This window comes from Ranitomeya imitator, chromosome 1 (assembly GCF_032444005.1).
Source record: "Ranitomeya imitator isolate aRanImi1 chromosome 1, aRanImi1.pri, whole genome shotgun sequence".
NCBI classification, from domain to species: Eukaryota; Metazoa; Chordata; class Amphibia; order Anura; family Dendrobatidae; genus Ranitomeya; species Ranitomeya imitator.
In genome coordinates, this window is record NC_091282.1 from 754,615,597 (window position 1) to 754,632,561 (window position 16,965).

The following is a 16,965-nucleotide window of genomic DNA, read 5'->3' on the forward strand; positions in this document are numbered from 1 at the left end:
TTCGGTTGTTAAAATCAATTTTCGGCAATGTTAAATATATATATATTTTTTTATTTTATAGCCCAACTGCTTGCATAACATTTTTTTTTAACCATCATGTGTTTTTAAAGAACATAAAAGAATATTTTTGTAGATAAAAGTATTTTTTTTTTTAAATGAAGTTAAACTTTTAAGATAATTTAAAGAAATCAAAAAAATATTTTCAAATGTTCATAGCCAACGTTATAAGGGACATATACAATGCATTGAAAAAGTGGCTGGTTAAGGTATGGTATTTAATCAGGTAGCTCAGTCATTTTTTTTTTACAGTTTTATGTAAAAGTGTATTTTCTTTTTTTTTTTTTCGTTTTTTCTTTTTTTTTTTCAAACTTGCCAAAATAATAAAATACTATGTCACAATCTGCACAAAGTCTGATTAGCGGGCAGAGGCATCGGACCCTCGTATATATTTTTTTAATGAAGATTAATAATTCAGATCCAGAGTTTGTTGGGTCAGTCGAGCTGCAGTCTTAAATACTCCAAACGTTTTCCTCTTAAAATCAGACTGATTTCATTTCAAATGTAGATAAGAGTAAGAATTTATTTTTCCCCCATTAAAAAGAAAAAAAATATTGTATCGAAAGTTCTTGGACCACTTTTGAAATTACCTTTTCTTGTTTTTAGGAGAAAAGTTGATCTTTTTTTTTTCTTTTGGCAGATCATAGTCTAAGATAGGGTCAAACGGGTAAAAAGAAAGTAGGCCATGGTATTTAAAAAAAAAGATTCCAAAAACAATACATATTTCACTATGTACTGTATATGCGCCAAAGGAGCAATTTATGCAGCAACTAAAGTCCATGTATTTATGTAGCAATTTCTGTTCAAATCTGGCCTGCGTTTTTTTTTTTTTTTTTTTTACAAAAAAAATGTTTTTCCTATTTTTTGAAAATTGTATATATATTTTTTTCATTTCCACAAACCACTCACAGCAGTGCAAGCTTGTTTAGCTAACTTCTTTTTTCAGGCTTGTTAATTGAAGGCACTTGGTTTTCTGGCATTTTTTCGTTTTATAAAAGGTGGTGGTTTGGTTTTTTCTTTTTTTTTATTACAGCTGATGATGAAAATATGGTGACTTTGTGTCCGTAAGCAAGCAATATCTCCGAAGCTGGGAAAAAAAAGCTTGCAAGACTAAGCTGCTCTTCTTTTTGAAGACATTTACATGCAAAAAAGATACGGCACACCTTTTCATTAGCAAAGCTGTGTTGACTTGATGGAGCACGTGGTCTACAGAAGTCTCGCTTTTTGGATGGTGGCAGCCAAGGCAAGAGGGCTTACTGATACTTGTTCCATACTTTAAAAAAAAAACAAAAAAACCTTTTTTGGAGTGGAAAATAAATGCCAGATCTTCACGTACCCTGTTAACTGTGAGGTTTAGGTTGGGAGGCCATTAGGTGTCCAAGCAAACTCTACTCATTTGAAAGAAAACCAGCCATGACGTTGTGCTTTGACAAGGATTCTCATAATTCCTTCCTTTTTAAAGAGAATATCCAGATTATACTGTATTCTTGAAAGCCACAGAATCACTTTTAAGGTCTCTTCTTTTTGTTTCTAGTCTCAAGTATACTTGTAATAACAATTTATATCCCATGTAATTCCCAGTGCCCTAGTGGAGGAATCTTTGGTAGATTGTTTTTGTTTTATTTTTTCAGTTGTCCATTTACAAAGACTCTTTCTTCGTACCAGTGCCTAAGTGAATCTTTTGTAGCCTCTGCCAGGATATGGTCACCTTTGATGACTTAAAAAAGAAAGGAAAAGGAAAACTGGATACAGCCATATATGTGATATAGTCCCAGACACTTTGACTCCGGAAGGGGGAGCTAGGAGAGAAAAAAATAAAAGTTACCAGAAGCAGTTAATTAGGTCAAAGAACAACACATGGACAAAGAAGGTAGAGTAGATTTTAACAAATCCTTTCTTTGATAAACTTTGGGAAAAAAATATTTCAAATACAGTACAGACCAAAAGTTTGGACCCACCTCATTTAAAGATTTTTCTGTATTTTTATTACTATGAAAATTGTAAATTCACAATGAAGGCATGAAAACTATGAATTAACACATGTGGAATTATAAACCTAACAAAAAGTGTGAAACAACTGAAAATATGTCTTATATTCTAGGTTCTTCAAAGTAGCCACCTTTTGCTTTGATGACTGCTTTGCACACTCTTGGCATTCTCTTGATGAGCTTCAAGAGGTAGTCACCGGAAATGGTATTCGAACAATCTTGAAGGAGTTCCGAGAGATGCTTATAATAATAATAATAATAATTTTTATTTATATAGCGCCGACATATTCCGCAGCACTTTACAATTAAGCGGGGACATGTACAGACAATAAATTCAGTACAAGTTAAGACAATTTAAACAGTGACATTAGGGGTGAGGTCCCTGCTCGCAAGCTTACAATCTACAAGGAAATGGGGGGACACAATAGGTGAAAAGTGCTTGTTATTTCAGGTCTGGCAATTATAATAAATAGGGATTTTCATATAAAGCTGCATGATCCGGTCATCAGCCCGTGTGTTTAAGTGCAATAGTGAAGTATCAAGTGCAGTTATCGTGTGCATGGAGGGTGTGGAGACAGATGAATAGTAGGTAGTGTTGAGCGATACCTTCCGATATTCAAAGGTATCGGTATCGGATGGTATCGGCCGAGATCCAAAAAATATCGGATATCGCCGATACCGATACCCGATACCAATGCAAGTCAATAGGACACAAATATCGGAAGGTATCCTGGATGGTTCCCAGGGTCTGAAGGAGAGTAAACTCTCCTTCAGGCCCTGGGATCCATATTCATGTAAAAAATAAGGAATAAAAATAAAAAAATATGGATATACTCACCCCTCCGAAGGACCCTGGCTGTCACTGCTGCGAGCGTCTGCCTCCGTCCCTAAGAATGCAGAGAGTGAATGACCTTCGATGATGTCGCGGTCAGGTGATACAGTCAGATACTTGCAGTATCAGAATGCTCAACACTAATAGTAGGGTGCAGATTCACATGCAGATAATATTTGGAAGGAGGGAACAGGACAAAGTTAGTTTACTGAGTAGTTGATGTGGTAGGCTTGTTTGAAGAGATGGGTTTTTAAAGCACGCTTGAATAGGTCGGGGCTAGGTATCAGTCTGATCGTCTGGGGAAGTGCATTCCAGAGAGCTGGCGCAGCACGAGAGAAGTCTTGGAGACGGAGGTGCGAGGTTCGGATTACTGGGGATGTTAGTCTTAGGTCATTTGTAGAACGGAGGGCACGTGTAGGGCGATAAACGGAGATGCTTAGCACTTGTTGGCCCTTTTGCCTTCACTCTGCAATCGAGCTCACCCCAAACCATCTCGATTGGGTTCGGTCTGGTGAAGCACCCTATCACTCTACTTCTTGGTCAAATAGCCCTTACACAGCCTGGAGGTGTGTTTGGGGTCATTGTCCTGTTGAAAAATAAATGATGGTCCAACTAAACTCAAACCGGATGGAATAACAAGCCGCTGCAAGATCCTGTGGTAGCCATGCTGGTTCAGTATGGCTTCAATTTTGAATAAATCTCCAACAGTGTCACCAGCAAAGCACCCCACACATCACACCTCCTCCTCCTCCTTGCTTCACGGTGGGAACCAGGCATGTAGAGTTTATCCGTTCACCTTTTCTGCGTCGCACAAAGACACAGTGGTTGGAACCAAAGATCTCAAATTTGGACTCATCAGACCAAAGCACAGATTCCCACTGGTCTAATGTCCATTCCTTGTGCTCTTTAGCCTAAACAAGTCTCTTCTGCTTGTTGCCTGTCTTTATCAGTGGTTTCCTAGCAGCTATTCTACCATAAAGGCCTGCTGCACAAAGTCTCCTCTTAACAGTTGTTGTAGAGATGTGTCTGCTGTTATGAAAGGCAATTCAGAATCACAATGGACATGGAGGTCAGAGCACACACAGTGATCTGACAATAACCCAAAATAACGGAACGAGCTCTGAGACGTGGGAACTCTGCAGACTGCAATCCCTGATCCTCTCCAAACACAACTAGAGGCAGCCGTGGTTTGCGCCTAACGCTCCCTATGCAACTCGGCACAGCCTGAGAAACTAACTAGCCTGAAGATAGAAAAATAAGCCTACCTTGCCTCAGAGAAATACCCCAAAGGAAAAGGTAGCCCCCCACATATAATGACTGTGAGTAAGATGAAAAGACAAACGTAGGGATGAAATAGATTCAGCAAAGTGAGGCCTGATATTCTAGACAGAACGAGGATAGGAAAGATAACTTTGCGGTCTACACAAAACCCTAAAGAAAACCAAGCAAAGGGGGCAAAAAGACCCTCCGTACCGAACTAACGGCACGGAGGTACACCCTTTGCGTCCCAGAGCTTCCAGCAAAACAAATAGACAAGCTGGACAGAAAAAACAGCAACAAATAGCAAAGAAGCACTTAGCTATGCAGAGCAGCAGGCCACAGGAATGATCCAGAGAAACACAAGTCCAACACTGGAACATTGACAGGAAGCATGAATCAAAGCATTAGGTGGGGTTAAGTAGAGAAGCACCTAACGACCTCACCAGATCACCTGAGGGAGGAAACTCAGAAGCAGCAGTACCAGTTTCCTCCACAAACGGAAGCTCCCAGAGAGAATCAGCCAAAGTACCACTTGTGACCACAGGAGGGAGCTCTGCCACAGAATTCACAACAGTACCCCCCCTTGAGGAGGGGTCACCGAACCCTCACCAGAGCCCCCAGGCCGACCAGGATGAGCCACATGAAAGGCACGAACAAGATCGGGAGCATGGACATCAGACGCAAAAACCCAGGAATTATCCTGAGCATAACCCTTCCATTTAACCAGATACTGGAGTTTCCGTCTTGAAACACGAGAATGCAAAATCTTCTCCACAATATACTCCAATTCCCCCTCCACCAAAACCGGGGCAGGAGGGTCAACAGATGGAACCATAGGTGCCACGTATCTCCGCAACAATGACCTATGGAAGACGATATGTATGAAAAAAGAATCTGGGAGGGTCAGACGAAAAGACACAGGATTAATAACCTCAGAAATCCTATAAGGACCAATGAAATGAGGTTTAAACTTCGGAGAGGAAACCCTCATAGGAATATGACGAGAAGATAACTAAACCAGATCCCCAACACGAAGTCGGGGACCCACACAGCGTCTGCAATTAGCGAAACGTTGAGCCTTCTCCTGGGACAAGGTCAAATTGTCCACTACATGAGTCCAAATCTGCTGCAACCTGTCCACCACAGTATCCACACCAGGACAGTCCGAAGACTCAACCTGTCCTGAAGAGAAACGAGGATGGAACCCAGAATTGCAGAAAAATGGCGAAACCAAGGTAGCCGAGCTGGCCCGATTATTAAGGGCGAACTCAGCCAAAGGCAAAAAGGACACCCAGTCATCCTGATCGGCAGAAACAAAGCATCTCAGATAGGTTTCCAAGGTCTGATTGGTTCGTTCGGTCTGGCCATTAGTCTGAGGATGAAAAGCCGAGGAAAAAGACAAGTCAATGCTCATCCTACCACAAAAGGCTCGCCAAAACCTCGAAACAAACTGGGGACCTCTGTCAGAAACGATATTCTCCGGAATGCCATGCAAACAAACCACGTGCTGGAAGAACAATGGCACCAAATCAGAGGAGGAAGGCAACTTGGACAAGGGTACCAGATGGACCATCTTAGAAAAGCGATCACAGACCACCCAAATGACTGACATCTTTTGAGAGACGGGAAGATCTGAAATAAAATCCATAGAGATATGTGTCCAAGGTCTCTTCGGGACCGGCAAGGGCAAAAGCAACCCACTGGCACGAGAACAGCAGGGCTTAGCCCGAGCACAAATCCCACAGGACTGCACAAAAGTACGCACATCCCGCGACAGAGATGGCCACCAAAAGGATCTAGCCACTAACTCTCTGGTACCAAAGATTCCAGGATGACCAGCCAACACCGAACAATGAACCTCAGAGATCACTTTATTTGTCCACCTATCCGGGACAAACAGTTTCTCCGCTGGACAACGATCAGGTTTATTAGCCTGAAATTTTTGCAGCATCCGCCGCAAATCAGGGGAGATGGCAGACACAATTACTCCTTCCTTGAGGATACCCGCCAGCTCAGATAAACCTGGAGAGTCGGGCACAAAACTCCTAGACAGAGCATCCGCCTTCACATTTTTAGAGCCCGGAAGGTACGAAATCACAAAGTCAAAACGGGCGAAAAACAGCGACCAACGAGCCTGTCTAGGATTCAAACGCTTAGCAGACTCGAGATAAGTCAAGTTCTTATGATCAATCAATACCACCACGCGATGCTTAGCTCCTTCAAGCCAATGACGCCACTCCTCGAATGCCCACTTCATCGCCAGCAACTCTCGGTTGCCCACATCATAATTCCGCTCAGCAGGCGAAAACTTCCTGGAAAAAAAAGTGCATGGTTTCATCACTGAACAATCAGAACCTCTCTGCGACAAAACAGCCCCTGCTCCAATCTCAGAAGCATCAACCTCGACCTGGAACGGAAGAGAAACATCTGGTTGACACAACACAGGGGCAGAAGAAAAACGACGCTTCAACTCTTGAAAAGCTTCCACAGCAGCAGAAGACCAATTGACCAAATCAGCACCCTTCTTGGTCAAATCGGTCAATGGTTTGGCAATACTAGAAAAATTGCAGATGAAGCGACAATAAAAATTAGCAAAGCCCAGGAACTTTTGCAGACTTTTCAGAGATGTCGGCTGAGTCCAATCATGGATGGCTTGGACCTTAACAGGATCCATCTCGATAGTAGACGGGGAAAAGATGAACCCCAAAAATGAAACCTTCTGTACACCAAAGAGACACTTTGATCCCTTCACAAACAAAGAATTAGCACGCAGGACCTGAAAAACCGTTCTGACCTGTTTCACATGAGACTCCCAATCATCCGAGAAGATCAAAATGTCATCCAAGTACACAATCAGGAATTTATCCAGGTATTCTCGGAAGATGTCATGCATAAAGGACTGAAACACTGATGGAGCATTGGCAAGTCCGAATGGCATCACTAGATACTCAAAATGACCCTCGGGCGTATTAAATGCAGTTTTCCATTCATCACCTCGCCTGATACGCACCAGATTATACGCACCACGAAGATCAATCTTGGTGAACCAACTAGCCCCCTTAATCCAAGCAAACAAATCAGATAACAAAGGCAAGGGGTACTGAAATTTAACAGTGATCTTATTAAGAAGGCGATAATCTATACAAGGTCTCAGCGAACCATCCTTTTTGGCTACAAAAAAGAACCCTGCTCCTAATGGCGACGACGACGGCCGAATATGCCCCTTCTCCAGGGATTCCTTCACATAACTGCGCATAGCGGTGTGCTCAGGCACGGATAAATTAAACAGTCGACCTTTTGGGAATTTACCACCAGGAATCAAATTGATAGCACAATCACAATCCCTATGCGGAGGTAGGGCATCGGACTTGGGCTCATCAAATACATCCCGGTAATCAGACAAGAACTCTGGAACCTCAGAAGGGGTGGATGACGAAATTGACAAAAATGGAACATCACCATGTACCCCCTGACAACCCCAGCTGGACACTGACATGGATTTCCAATCCAATACTGGATTATGGGCTTGTAGCCATGGCAACCCTGTTGTGAATTCTGTGGCTGAATTCACTCCTGTGGTCACAAGTGGTATTGCAGCCTCTAGGCTTCCTCCCTCAGGTGTTTTGGTGAGCTCGTTGGCTGCCTTGCTATTTAACTCCACCTGAGTCTGTCTTCCTTGCTCCTTGTCAATGTTCCAGTGTTGGATCTGAGCTACTGCATCTTTCCTGTGGCCTGCTGCTCTGCTAGATAAGTGTTACTTTGTTTTTGTTCCCGTTTTTTCTGTCCAGCTGTGCTATTCTCTTTTGCTGGAAGCTCTGAGACGCAAAGGGTGCACCGCCGTGCCGTTAGTTCGGCACGGTGGGTCTTTTTGCCCCCCTTTGCGTGGTTTTGCTTTAGTGTTTTTTGTAGACTGCATAGTTCTCTTTGCTATCCTCGCTCTGTCTAGAATATCGGGCCTCACTTTGCTGAATCTATTTCATTCCTACGTTTTGTCTTTTCATCTTGCTAACAGTCATTATATGTGGGGGGCTGCCTATTCCTTTGGGGTATTTCTCTGAGGCAAGTCAGGCTTGTATTTCTATCTTCAGGCTAGTCAGCTCCTCAGGCAGTGCCGAGTTGCATAGGTAGTGTTAGGCGCAATCCACTGCTGCTTTTAGTTGTGTGAGGATAGGTTCAGGTATTGCAGTCTACAGAGATTCCACGTCTCAGAGCTTGTTCTATTGTTTTTGGGTTATTGCCATATCACTGTATGTGCGCTGATTACTGCACACTGTGTTGCCTGATAGCACAGCATAACAGTACAAGGAGCCATACCAATGATTCTCAATAGAGGGAAAAAAGAAGTCCTGACATCATTTTTTTTTTTTTCCTCAGCTCTGTCTTCAGTTTTTTTTTTTTTTTTTCCCCTAGACATTAGAGTGCTTCAGGACACAGCTGTGGACATGGATATTCAGGCTCTGTGCTCCTCAATGGATAATCTCGTTATAAATGTACAAAAGATTCAAGATACAATTGATCAGAAATCTATGCTAGAACCAAGAATTCCTATTCCTGATTTGTTTTTTGGTGACAGAACTAAGTTCCTGAGCTTCAAAAATAATTGTAAGCTATTTCTGGCCTTGAAACCTCATTCTTCTGGTAATCCTATTCAACAGGTTTTGATTATTATTTCTTTTTTGCGCGGCGACCCACAGGACTGGGCGTTTTCTCTTGCGCCAGGAGACCCTGCATTGAGTAATGTTGATGCGTTTTTCCAGGCGCTTGGATTGCTTTACGATGAGCCTAATTCAGTGGATCAGGCTGAGAAAAATTTGCTGGCTTTATGCCAGGGTCAGGATGATGTAGAAGTATATTGTCAGAAATTTAGGAAGTGGTCAGTACTCACTCTGTGGAATGAATCTGCACTGGCGGCTTGGTTCAGAAAGGGTCTCTCTGAAGCTCTTAAGGATGTCATGGTGGGATTTCCTATGCCTGCTGGTTTGAATGAGTCTATGTCCTTGGCCATTCAGATCGGTCGTCGCTTGCGCGAGCGTAAATCTGTGCACCATCTGGCGGTATTGTCTGAGAGTAAACCTGAGCCTATGCAGTGCGACAGGACTATGACTAAAGTTGAACGGCAAGAACACAGACGTCTGAACAGGCTGTGTTTCTACTGTGGTGATTCCACTCATGCTATTTCTAATTGTCCTAAGCGCACTAGGCGGTTCGATAGCTCTGCCGTCATTGGTACTGTACAGTCCAAATTCCTTCTGTCCATTACCTTGATATGCTCTTTGTCATCGTATTCTGTCATGGCGTTTGTGGATTCAGGCGCTGCCCTGAATCTGATGGATTTGGATTATGCTAAACGTTGTGGATTTTTCTTGGAGCCTTTGCGGTGTCCTATTCCGTTGAGAGGAATTGATGCTACACCTTTGGCCAAGAATAAGCCTCAGTACTGGGCCCAGCTGACCATGTGCATGGCTCCTGCACATCAGGAAGTTATTCGCTTTCTGGTACTGCATAATCTGCATAGAAATACAAGCCTGACTTGCCTCAGAGAAATACCCCAAAGGAAAAGGCAGCCCCCCACATATAATGACTGTTAGCAAGATGAAAAGACAAAACGTAGGAATGAAATAGATTCAGCAAAGTGAGGCCCGATATTCTAGACAGAGCGAGGATAGCAAATTTTGACTGTACCGTACCAATGGTGGCAGACCTAGCGAACCGCTTAGTGCGCTTAGGACAATCAGAGATAGCATGAGTGGAATCACCACAGTAGAAACACAGCCCATTCAGACGTCTGTGTTCTTGCCGTTCAACTCTGGTCAAAGTCCTATCGCACTGCATAGGCTCAGGTTTAAGCTCAGGTAATACCGCCAAATGGTGCACAGATTTACGCTCACGCAAGCGTCGACCGATCTGAATAGCCAAAGACATAGACTCATTCAAACCAGCAGGCATAGGAAATCCCACCATGACATCCTTAAGGGCTTCAGAGAGACCCTTTCTGAACATAGCTGCCAGCGCAGATTCATTCCATTGAGTGAGCACTGACCATTTTCTAAACTTCTGGCAATATACCTCTATCTCATCCTGACCCTGACAAAGAGCCAGCAAATTCTTTTCTGCCTGATCCACTGAATTAGGCTCATCGTGCAGCAATCCGGGCGCCAGGAAAAACGCATTGACATCACCCAATGCAGGATCTCCTGGCGCAAGAGAAAATGCCCAGTCCTGAGGGTCGCCGCGCAAAAAAGAAATAATAATCAAAACCTGTTGAACTGGATCACCAGAGGAACGAGGTTTCAAGGCCAGAAACAACTTACAATTATTTTTGAAACTCAGAAACTTAGTTCTATCTCCAAAAAACAAATCAGGAATAGGAATTCTTGGTTCTAACATAGATTTCTGATCAATAGTGTCTTGAATCTTTTGTACTCTTGCCGAGAGCTGATCCACAAATGAAGACAGACTTCTAATGTCCATCGCTACACCTGTGTACTGAACCACCCAAATGTCTAGGGGAAAAAAAAGACAAAACACAATGCCAAGAAAAAAAAATGGTCTCAGAGCTTCTTTTGTGGTTGGGGGCTGAAGGTGCGCCCTCGGGGCTTGGAGATTGCGGTGAACCCCGGCGGCGGGTAGGAGATCGCGATTTCATCGGCGGTGTTCCCGCCCAACGCAGCTCCCGGCCGCCATTACAGCAGAGGGCCCGCCGTACCGGATCTAGAGGCCGCATGGACTCACCTCCCTGCTGTACGTTCAGAAGAAGCTTCCTACCGGGACGCCCGTGTCTGGACGCCGCCTGCCGCCGGAACCGCTGTGGAGGCTGGCTGGGGAGAGAGAGACGCTGGTAAGAGACCGCATCTTCATCGGCGGTGTTCCCGCCCGAAGCACCTCCCGGCCGCCATTGCAGCTGAGGGCCCGGTCTGGAGGCCGCACGGACTCACCTCCCTGCTGGTCGTTTTGGGGAGGCTTCCTGTCGGGCCGCCTGTGTCTGACGCTGCTTGCCGCCGGCGCCGCTTGGAAGGCTGGTGGGGGAGGGAGAGCCGCTGGTTGACTGCTGCCTGCCCGCTCCATCGCTGCCTGCGGGGAAGGAAGTGATCCGGCCGTCTTCGCCTCTGGCTCTGCGGTCTAGTGGAGCGACGCCTGAGAGATCCCGGTGACCCGCCTGGGGTTAGTCACCCACAGTCGCTGCGTCAGATCAGGTTTGCTGCACAGCCAGTGTGCCTGACGGACCGCTTCATTAGCTGCAGCGGTTACACTGTCCTGCTGTTTGACCCACCGGAGTCTTTACATGCCCCCTGGGGCTGTGGGAGTCAGGCTGTAGATGCTAATAGTAGCTCCATATAAAACTTGCTGTGCCTGGATGCTTAAAGGAGCCATTATCTACCCCCTGGGGCTGTGGGAGGCTGTCTGTGTGGATCATTAATATCCACGCACTGGGTTTGCTGTGCCTTGTGATCCCCCTGCAATACAGAGAAAAGACTACAGTCTCTGAGGCTGGGGACTGCAGGGGCAACAAGGAGATTTAGATCACCCCTTTCTCAGTGCCTCTCTTTCCTGCCCCATACTTACCCAACACCCTCTGAATCAAGGGACATATACGCACATACAACGCCGCAGTGAGTGGAAATATAAGTGTCATATCTTTGTGCCCCTGGCGGTTTGGGGTTGGGAAGAGGGGCTATACCTTTTCTGTTCATACTCATTGAGAGGGAGAGAGTACACTGGACTAACAGCAATACAGCAACACCTAGTGCATAACCCAGAACCTGGTATCTAATCTGGTATTGCATAACAGAGAAATCCTGTGGTACTGCTACGCCACCTAGTGGTGACATAAAAAACTTTCAATATATTTTTCTTCTTAAATGAGCAATACAGACGGTCTGGTGACAATCTTTTTCTTTACTAAAACTATGACAATGTTCAGCTTCCTTCAGCCACACTCAAAGTTATGCTGATCTAAACGCAATACTGGCACACAGGTGGTGAATATTAAAGCTAGCGCTATATTCAGTTATAATGTTTAAAATTAATAAAGAGCGCAACAAGTCTTCTCTCCCTGCTATGAAACAAGATAAACAAAGTGACATGGAAAAATTCCTAAAACACAAGCCTTTGCTGGCCCGACCTGCTCACAAGACCTCTTGCTCTAACACCAAGTCAGATGACCCTGTCGACGATTTTGACTCTAGCGATGAAGCCTCAGGAAGTGACACCACTCAGATAGACTCTGGAGGAATCTCAAAATCCTTCCTCAAAAAGGCATTAATCCAAGCAATGAAACCATTGATAGCAGAAGTTTCTGGCCTACGAGAGGACATTCAACAAATTGGCAATAGGGTCGAATCCCTAGAAACCACTCAGTCCTCTCTTATAAACCACTCTAACAAAATAAAAGACCACCTGGACTTCCACAAATCCCAACTAAATATGGCATCCCTAGCTATAGAGGATCAAGAAAACCGGAGTCGCCGGAAAAATATTAGAATTAAGGGGATACCCGAGAGCGTCTCTAACGAGATACTTGAAAAATCAACCAGAGAAATATTTGCTACCCTACTGCCTCAGGAACGATGTGACCAAATGGTCATTGAGAGGATACATCGCTCACTTAGACCCAAACCTAAACCCTCGGACCCCCCAAGGGATGTGATATGTGGTCTCCTGAGTTACTTGGATACCTCGGCAATCCTAAACGCCTCCAGAGATAATAAAAACTTATCCTATGAAGGTTCATCAATCCAGCTATATCAGGGCCTTGCTCCGTCGACTCTCGCCAAACGTAGAGTCTTGAAACCTCTTCTTGACACACTACGTGCAAATAAGATACTATATAAATGGTTATTTCCTTTCGGCCTAGCTGTGCATGATAGAGGAAAGCAGGCCATAATCCGTCATCCAGATGACCTCGCCAAAGTTTGGTCCACATTTGGCATTGATGCGGTGGATGTCCCTTCTTGGCTGCCTTTGGATATGACACTAAATACCCCTTCTAATCTTCACACCTTACCGGATCATGGCGAGTGGTCCCTAGCCAAGAGGTCTGCATCTCCGAAGCAGAGCAAGTCTGGAACTAAAAAGAAACCACCTCCTTGAGTCACCTACGTGACGCTATTCTTTTTTGCCTTTGATCGATGGGTGGACCTGGCTTGTCTGTTGTGTCCGGTCCGGATACTACTTCAAATTCGTTTGGCTAATGGAATTTTTTCCTTTTTCTTTTCATGTTGCCTTTATTACAAATTTTATAAGTAGTAAATGTTCATATTCTGCTTACCACTTGTGCGCCTACAATGGACTGTCCTGTCTGTCTGGGAAGGATGCTAGCGGCCTCGGCCTCTGCCACAGACGGGATTTTTGTTGGATTTATGTTATACTTCTTTCTCAAAAATGTTCTTATTGCATTTATGGTTATGTTTGTTCAGTACACGTGCACAGATGACACTCTACTTTCCTTTATAACCAATGACCGGTAGCGTTTCAGAGTCAGCCACTGTGGTAGTGGCTTCATATAATGTGAAGGGCATGCGCTCACCAAGGAAAAGAGGGCAATTGTTAAGATTTCTGCAATCCAAAAATTCTAGCATCGCATTTTTCCAAGAAACCCACTTCAAAAAAGATAGGACCCCTGATATGTCAAGAACACAATTCCCTACATGGTACCATAGTACTGGCACCACAGCCTCGAGAGGAGTCAGTATAGCCTTCAAGAGAAATAATCCTTTTACTTTGATAGACACCCTTTCAGATGCCGACGGGAGATACATAATGATAAAGGGATTATTAGCCAATACGAAGGTTACCTTTTGCAATATCTACTCCCCAAACCAAAACCAAATTAGCTGGCTATGCCAGGTATTAAATACCCTTAGATTATTTAAAGAAGGGATTATAATTTTAGGTGGGGATTTCAATGTTACTTTTAACCCAGCAATAGATTCCTCATCAGGGAAATCCTCCATATCACAAAAAGCTCTAAGAAAATTACATATCAACTTACAATCTTTAAACTTAATTGACCCATGGAGAACACTATACCCGACGACTAAAGACTTCACTTTCTTCTCCTCACCCCATAATAACTATCACAGACTAGACTACCTTTTAACACAGTCATGCCACATTCAACTAGTGAAATCCGCAAGGATTGACGTCATATCCCTTTCAGATCATGCCCCGATTTTCTTGGAGATGAACATTAAATCACTCCCACTCACTTCATTTACTTGGACACTAAATGAGACCCTTCTCGGTACCAGCTCCTATGTGACTAGATTCTCTACTTCCATTAATCTCTTTTTTAGGGAGAACTGTCTCCCGGGCTCCCCCATGCCCTTGGTTTGGGAAACACACAAAGCAGTCCTAAGAGGAGAATTTATAGCCTTGGGCTCATATTTGAAAAAAGAACGGTCCAAAGAGGTAGTGGCTATCCTACGTCAGATTAGTTCTGTGGAAAGGACGCACAAACGCTCTCAGTCGGACAAAGCCCAGATAGAACTCATTTCACTCAGAAGATCCCTGAAAGATCTTTTGAACATACACTCCGCTAAGATATACATGAGAAGCCAACAGAAGTTTTACCTTCACGGCAACAGAGGGAGCAAACTCATGACTTCTCTTCTGAGAAAGCGTGGTGGGCGTACTTTCATCGCACAATTGAAAGGTGTAGGTGGCCCAACTATTTCTGAGACCAAGGGCATTGCTAAAGAATTCAAACACTTCTATGAGAATCTTTATAATCTGGAGGTTCCGGAGGACATGGGGGAGCCCGGGGCAGCCTTGGAAAAAATAGATGCATTTCTTTCCTCTTTGAGACTCCCCTCATTGTCTTCAGACGATATCTCTTGCTTAACAGCCCCAATTACCCCTGAGGAGGTTTTAGAGACTCTGTCTAGTGTTCCCAATGGTAAAGCTCCGGGTCCTGATGGCCTCCCTATCACCTACTATAAGAAATTAATAAAATCCCTTATGCCCCACATAGTTACATTATTCAATTCTTTTTTGACGGGACAATCCCCACCGAAACAAGCTTTAGAAGCTTATATCACAGTTTTACCAAAAGAAGGGAAGGATCCCAATCTTTGCTCTAGCTATAGACCTATTTCTCTCCTTAATACAGATATGAAACTATGGGCTAAACTTCTGGCGACTAGACTGGGTAATATACTCCCCAGAATAATTCACTCGGACCAGGCGGGCTTTGTGCGTGGGAGAGAGGGGAGGGACAATTCGGCTAAAGCTCTCCAATCTATAATGTATGCTAGAAGGCGGAATTTGCCGCTCACTCTCCTGTCTACCGATGCCGAGAAGGCGTTTGATAGGGTGAGTTGGAGATATATGGAGAGGGTTCTACATAGGTTTGGTTTTCCCCCCCAGTTTATTACAGCGGTCTTTTCCCTGTACTCCTTTCCCACTGCCAGAGTCCGGGTGAATGGTGTTCTATCTGACGTTTTTAATATTAATAATGGTACCAGGCAGGGATGCCCCCTGTCCCCTTCCTTGTTTGTGCTAGTTATCGAAACTCTTATACAAAGAGTCAGACAGGAGGTCCAGGTTCAGGGATTGCGGATAGGTAGATTAGAGATAAAAACATTGGCATTCGCGGATGACCTACTTTTCCTGATTTCTAACCCTTTTAAAGCATTCCCCATTATCCTCAATATACTTAACCATTTTGGCAAACTTTCAAATTTTAAAATTAATAATACCAAATCGGAAGCGCTTAATATTACTTTATCGGCCACTCAACTCACCAATCTACAAAAACTAACCCCCTTCTCCTGGTCCACATCCTCCATAAAGTATTTAGGTATCTGGATCACTAGAGACCCCAAGGACCTATTCGAATCTAACTTTTCCCCTCTAATAAAAAAAACTAGAAGCACTGATGAAATCATATAGCCTTCCCACTTTATCATGGATAGGACGTATCAACGTATTTAAAACATACCTTATGCCTATTCTATTATATTCTATGAGCATGGTGCCCATTCGCCTTCCCCTCACATTCTTCAAAAAAAATAAAGTCTTTGACAATTAAATTTATATGGAGAAATAAACCAGCTAGGTTACCCTTTAAATTACTAGCATGTCCCACCCCTTGTGGAGGTTTGGGATTACCTGACCCCTACATATATTATAAAGCTATACACCTAAGTAGATGGCTGAGAATTGTAATTGGCCTGGAAAAGGGTACGTTAGACATGATGGATGTGGCTTTACTGGACAGCGGGGGAATCCCGCTCTTATGGTCGCGCTCGAAACCAGCGACTTCTTTGGGCCTGGATGAAATAACTCTAGCTACCCTACACGTTAGACGAACAGTTCTGAATGAACTTCCATCAGATTCGTTCCCATCATCCTTAACCCCTATCGAAGCCATTCCCTACCTGGTCGATCCTGATTTCAAGGACTCATACAATTTATGGTCAAAACTCCCTAGGGATTCTCTCACTAGCTTCTATGAAGGTAAAATTCTTAAAAATAACATCTGGCCTAGCAATGCCAAGAAGTTCCCAAAAATTTTTTTGCAAGAACACCACACTAAACGTATTCTTAAGGAATTTAGAGAACGTTTCCCACAAAGGTCAAATTGGTCATGGTTAGACCTCATGATCAAAACGGGCTCAGCTAGATACAAAATTATATCTCGCTCATATTACCAACTTGTTACTCCCCCTCAACCCTTTAAACCATCCTTTGTTTACTCTTGGGAATCTGAACTTAATTTTATCTTTACAGATGATCAGATCTCAAAGATATTGAAGTTTGCCAGGGGGTTCTCTAGATGCATCCTGCTACAGGAAAATGCATATAAGATATTAACCAGATGGCATT

General features: G+C 43.9%; 1 protein-coding gene across 2 annotated transcripts in view; it reads right to left on the reverse strand.

The window, feature by feature from the left end:
• Nucleotides 1-1,089: 1,089 nt before the first annotated feature.
• The window catches only part of MDGA2 (MAM domain containing glycosylphosphatidylinositol anchor 2), a 1,083,460-nt gene continuing 1,067,584 nt past the window's right edge, over nucleotides 1,090-16,965 (reverse strand). For both annotated transcript variants that reach the window (XM_069735022.1, XM_069735014.1), the window contains exon 17: nucleotides 1,090-1,856. In XM_069735022.1, coding sequence (XP_069591123.1) covers nucleotides 1,762-1,856 — 95 coding nt within the window. In that variant the 3' untranslated portion in view covers nucleotides 1,090-1,761. The remainder of the gene's footprint in view (nucleotides 1,857-16,965) is intronic.